The sequence below is a fragment of the Poecilia formosa genome, unplaced genomic scaffold, assembly GCF_000485575.1.
Source record: "Poecilia formosa unplaced genomic scaffold, Poecilia_formosa-5.1.2 Scaffold637, whole genome shotgun sequence".
Lineage (NCBI taxonomy): Eukaryota > Metazoa > Chordata > Actinopteri > Cyprinodontiformes > Poeciliidae > Poecilia > Poecilia formosa.
The window spans coordinates 161,002-166,987 of record NW_006800576.1 but is presented as its reverse complement, the minus strand read 5'-3'; the positions used below and the strand labels follow the sequence as shown (position 1 = coordinate 166,987).

Genomic DNA, 5,986 nt, shown 5'->3' with positions numbered 1-5,986 from the left:
TCCATCCATCCATCCATCCATCCATCCATCCATCCATCCATCCATCCATCATGCCTTCCATCCATCCATCCAGAAACAGTTTTTCATGTTGGTCAGATTCACATTTTGATTTTTTCTGACCTTCCTGAACTGGAACAGCGACTTGTTTTGGCTTTGTTTCAGTAATGACTGTTTTCTCGTCTCTTTTCCATAAAATCCATCACTGTGGATGATTAAAACTTGTCCTGTCAGCAGATTCTCCCACCTGAGCTTTGGATCCCTGCAGCTATTCACTGTGTATTAGTTTACCACAGAAAATCCCAGTAAATAAGATGACAAACGATCAGAGTTCCCAGCATAAAGCAATCATCAACAATTAGCAAGGATAAAAAGATGCACACAAAATATGCAGTAATAACAATAAAAGTGAACTCACTGGAGTTTAGTGTATGAGCCCATGCAGTTTCTAAAACTCTGATGTCAAGAGGTCACAGTAATTAGCATATTAAGAGCTGCAGCTGCCTGTTTTTCATTTGCTCAGTATTCCCCACCATGGCAACACCTCCTACAAATATCCCCTGCCTCATTGATCCTGATTGATTACTCCCATTCTGCTTGTTTCATTTATATTGAGGAAAAGTCTTGTTGCTGCAGGTCTCACGTTGTGTGCACAATGCTGCGTTGAGTCGTTTTTAAGCGAGAGGAACCAGGGCTGCGGGATTAGCCTGATAGTTTATTCATCGACCTTCAGCCAGTCAGACGGAGGAGCAGCGAGTTTATTCAACTCACAGTGTTCTCACGGGAGATTTCATCCGACAACAATAAAAAATGTCGTTCCATGTTACAGAAACAAACAGCTTTAGTAGTGTGAGTAATACATGTTTATACTGTGTGGGAGGGCTTTTGTAATCTATTATGATGCTTTGGGACGTTTGAGTAGCAACATTTATTGGTGATGTGGGAAAAAAATTATTTTCCAAGCAATTTCTCCTTTATTCTCTGTTTATTCATCATCTCCTGCATTTTCTCATCAGCGTTTCCTTCGTATTACTCATCAGCTGAAACCAACATGGTGCTGTATTCACTCCAAAAATGTCAACAAGTTTAGAGAAAGGGCCTTAGCTAGGTTAAATGCTAGGCTAAATGAGGCTAAAAGCTACATAGCATTAAATCTCTGACTCGGGTTGAAATTTTAACAGCATGTTCTAGAGATACAGTCTGAAATATTGTGAAGATTAAGAGGTTTCTTTCAAGCAAACACTTAAAAACTGCTGCATAATTTTAATTTTCAGGAGTTTGGATCAGCCAGTTTCAAATGTTTCACCTTCTGACCTGCAAAATAACAAAAGAAACAAAAAAGACAAAGATTTAAAAAAATGATTAGCAGCAACTGATGACATCATCCAGGACATATTACCGTGAAATGTTGACTCTGCTGTCTTAGATTGAGATGTTGGCATGTCTTAACAAAGATGAGACAGTCTTCAGTCAGAGGCTTCTTTAGATTTGTTGAAAGACTGACTGTTACTGGAGATCCTTCCTGCCTACAGTATCACCATTCACAACATTTCTTTTAGGATACGTGGATGTTATGAGTTATGATAACATTAACTATTACGTTTTGGACAAGTAAAGCAGTTTTGAATTGAATTTGACTTGTTTGATTTAAATTGAAATGTTTGAAAACTAAAAATCTTTAGTTTAAATTGGAGGTGATTTGGGTTTCACAGAAGGGAAGGAGGATTCCAGGTATGAAGGCTTCCACCTTTATGTTAACCGCTTCTACTTTACTCTCGTCACCAAGAGACAAATCTCACAACTAGGGCTGAAACGATTCATCGACTGTTAAAATAATTGTTAACTAATTCAGTAATCAATTAATCGTTAACTGGAGTACAGACTCAAAAAATAAGCCAATCTGCTGAAAGAACAACACACTCAAAACAGTATTTAAGCTAAGTCAGCGCAAAAATATACTGCATAAAAAAATACTTTTTTTGAAGTAGTTGAAGTATTTTCGTGCTGCAGATGCATCCTTTGCTACAAATGATCAAATGTTCACTAAGGACCTGCTGTTACTGCATTTTAGTGAATAAAAAATGTATTTCTTATTTAAAAAAGACTTAAATTATTTATTTATTTGCATATTTTATTTATTTCTAACATATATAAAAATGTTTAAATAAAAATGTGTAGAATGTGCTGTTTTTAGAAAAAAAAGATTAATCAATAAATCGTCAGAATAATTGATAACTTAAATAATTGTTAGTTGCAACTACAAACATTAAGCTCTCTATTTCTGAAGACATGTGCATGTTAGTAGCTGCATTAAAGCTAAATTTGACGAAAATATATTTAATTTGTTGCCTGCCTATGGAACATTTTGTTGTTAAAGTCGGGACAAAGATTTTAAGTGTTCTGACCTCCAGAAGACGCCTGGCAGCGTCTGCTCAGGTCCATCACTGATGGCCCTTATTGACCTGTTTGTCTCTCTTCACAGATGGGAATGATTTACTTTCCTGTTTGTCTTCACAACGCTGCGAGAAGCATTTATGCTCAGCTCCATTAAATCTGCACAGTGTTGATGTGAACAGGAACAAACCACATTCCTGTTTCTGCAGCTAAACTCTTTCACTTCAGAGCTACAGCTTTTCTCCCGGTCGTTTGGCGAAACCTGAGCAGTTTGTGCACAAGCAGCCGACTTTAAAGTGTAAGAACTAAATAAAATTAAACATGGAGAGTAAACAGAGTTAGCCTGATTTATCGCCAATAAAAGAAACAGCTAAGAAATATTGATCGTCCCCAGGGAAGCAATTAACTGAACAGACAATTAAAGCAGGACTGACCTGAGAAAACAGATGTTTATGGTTGGATCTGAAACTCTGGCAGTGAAGAAGACAACCTTAGTTTGCTAAAGGCTGTTGAACAGTTTAACGGATCTAAGGGATCGCTACTGAAGGTAATTGAATCATTTCTCTGTAATTAAGCACATAAATAATGTATTACTGACAGAGGAGGGGAAATTTTACTAAGAACTTTGCATAAAACTGAACTGTGACCACAATGGTTTTAGATCTTTATCTTGAAAAGTTTCATTCATAATAAAAAAAACAACTTTCACTGGACTTTGTGTTTACAATGCTGATTTCAAAACAGCCTGTTGATGTAAAACTGCATTAGATGTGGTTTAAGTCATTTTTGCAACAACATACAGGAGAAAGAATAGTTTCAGAAATATCAATAATTTTTAGCTGAGTAAGGAAGGTTTCAAAGTGTCCAAAACCTCTTCAGGATAATCTCATTGAGAAAAAGTGCTACAAAAAAATCAAGTGCCACCAGTGCAGAGCTTGTTGAAACTGGGTGGTCACTGCAGGGGTGTGAGTGCAAAAATGTAGTTAAATTAGTTGAGATTGAAGTGAATTAATTTTGCTTTTGTTTTCTTTATTGTGATCCAAAGAAGAAACTGAAACTACCATAAGGTCAGAACAGATGATATGTTATTTTAAATTCTTAGATTTGGATCAGAAAAATAAAGAAATTTGCAAAGTTTATCTTCATTATAAAAATAAACTGTGAGTTTTCTCATCTGAATTACCAAAACATTTCCTTCAGAGCGTCTCTTGTTCTGCTGGTTTAGATCAGATGTTTGGTTTCTCCTTCGTCCATCATCACTCTGCTTCCTCCACTGCAAATAGATTACAGAAAGAAAGCTGAGCTGGAGATCCTGGAAGCAGGAATGGAGACGAGTTTGAAGCTCCTCCACTGGCAGTTTGTTGAACATTGAGCTTTAAACCTGTCAGAAACCATGGAGACATGATGAAACACAGAAGAGCTGCTCAGATGTTCAACCTTCAAATAAATGAACAAGAAATGTAGAAATAGACGTCTGACAGAAACGTTTAGCAGAAACTCAGTTTGCTGTGAGTGGAGTTAAAGTTTTACAGCTTCTATTTAAGAGATGCATTATCAGAAACACTAAACTAGACAGATAAGAATATAATGCAAACTTTGAACTATCTTGCTTAATTTTTTTAAAACTGTAAAGGAATCAGATGTTAGAGATCAGAGTTTTAGTGACTCAGTCAGTTGTTTTGGTCAGAAATTAGTTGTGAAGACCTGGAGTTGGGGCTTATCACACTGGAGACTGTGCAGAGTTCTGTAAACCCAAATAGATTTTCTCTCTGTTGTTGATCAGGCTTCATCGTTCTGATGTCTCTGTTGTTTTGATCTTTATTTTTCTGGTCTCATCGTATTTCTTTTTAGTCCCAGGAGCCATAAAGGAAATTACTGTTGATGTTTTCTTTCGTTATTTTATAACAAAAATATTTCTCTACATTAAAATCTAAACTTTTCTGGTCTCTAACATTTTTGCTTTAATATTTGTATTAAAGTATTTTGATGTTGTTGTGGTTCTTGTTTAAATCATTTAAGATTGAGGTGAACTAATTTCATTTTCTTTATTGGAGTCCAAATAGGTATACAGAATACCGTAACTATCCAATTAGATCTGATGCTGTGTTTCTTCTAAACCCCTTAAACAGATCAGAAAAATAAATGTCTGTTGTTCTGCATCTTTGACTTCCTTCAATAAAATAAATTACAAAGAGATTTACAACGTTTCCCATTATTATTACAATAAATTGTGAGTTTTCTCATCTAAATTACCAAAACATTTCCTTCAGAGCGTCTCTTGTTCTGCTGGTTTAGATCAGATGTTTGGTTTCTCCTTCATCCATCANAATTACCAAAACATTTCCTTCAGAGCGTCTCTTGTTCTGCTGGTTTAGATCAGATGTTTGGTTTCTCCTTCATCCATCATCAACACTCTGCTTCCTCCACTGCAGAGAGATTACAGAAAGAAAGCTGAGCTGGAGATCCTGGTACAATGAATATTTTGCTTAATTTTCTGAAACTATAAAGGAATCAGATGTTAGACATCAGAGTTTTAGTGAGTCAGTCAGTTGTTTCGGTCAGAAATTAGTTGTGAAGACCTTTACATGTTTTACATCCAGAGCCCTCCTCTTCCTGTAATCTGATATCCCTCCCTCTTCTTTCTGGTTTCAAAGACGCCTTAAAGCTGAAGGTAGAAGCTGATTGGCTGCAGCCTCTCTGCACTGACACCTGATTGGTAGATCAGAGCTCAGCCTTGTTTTCCTTCTCAGGAAACGAAACTAACACACTCACTCTGACGGAGAGGAGAAATGGAGCAGCAGGCAGGTCAGCTGGACCCAGAAACTTTCTCCTGTTCCATCTGCCTGGATCTACTGAAGGATCCGGTCACTATTCCCTGTGGACACAGCTACTGTATGAACTGTATTAAAAACTTCTGGGATGGAGGTGAGAAGAAGAAAATCTGTCCTCAGTGCAGGAAAACCTTCACACCGAGGCCTGACCTGGAGAAAAACACCATGCTAGCAGCTTTAGTGGAGCAGCTGAAGAAGACTGGACTCCAAGCTGCTCCTGCTGATCACCGCTATGCTGGACCTGAAGATGTGGCCTGTGATTTCTGCACTGGAAGAAAACTGAAAGCCATCAAGTCCTGTTTAGTCTGTCTGGCCTCTTATTGTGAGAAACACCTTCAGTCTCATTATGATGTGGCTCCTTTGAGGAAACACAAGCTGGTGGAGCCGTCCAAGAACCTCCAGGAGAACATCTGCTCTCGTCATAATAAGGTGATTGATATCTTTTGCTGCACTGATCAGAAGTGTATCTGTTATCTCTGCTCTGTGGATGAACATAAAGGCCATGACACAGTGTCAGCTGCAGCAGAAAGGACTGAGAGGCAGAGAGAGCTGGAGGAGAGACGAGGAAACATCCAGCAGATGATCCAGGACCAGGAGAAAGATGTGAAGCTGCTTCAGCAGGAGGTGGAGGCCATCAATCGCTCTGCTGATAAAACAGTGGAGGACAGTGAGAAGATCTTCACTGAGCTGATCCGTCTCCTCCAGAAAAGAAGCTCTGAGGTGAAGCAGCAGATCAGATCCCAGCAGGAAACTGAAGTGAGTCG

General features: G+C 38.0%; 1 protein-coding gene across 1 annotated transcript in view; it reads left to right on the top strand.

The window, feature by feature from the left end:
• Positions 1–4,875: 4,875 nt before the first annotated feature.
• The window catches only part of LOC103130463 (E3 ubiquitin/ISG15 ligase TRIM25-like), a 1,832-nt gene continuing 721 nt past the window's right edge, over positions 4,876–5,986 (top strand). The window contains exon 1 of the mRNA XM_007541859.2: positions 4,876–5,982. Coding sequence (XP_007541921.1) covers positions 5,181–5,982 — 802 coding nt within the window. The 5' untranslated portion in view covers positions 4,876–5,180. The remainder of the gene's footprint in view (positions 5,983–5,986) is intronic.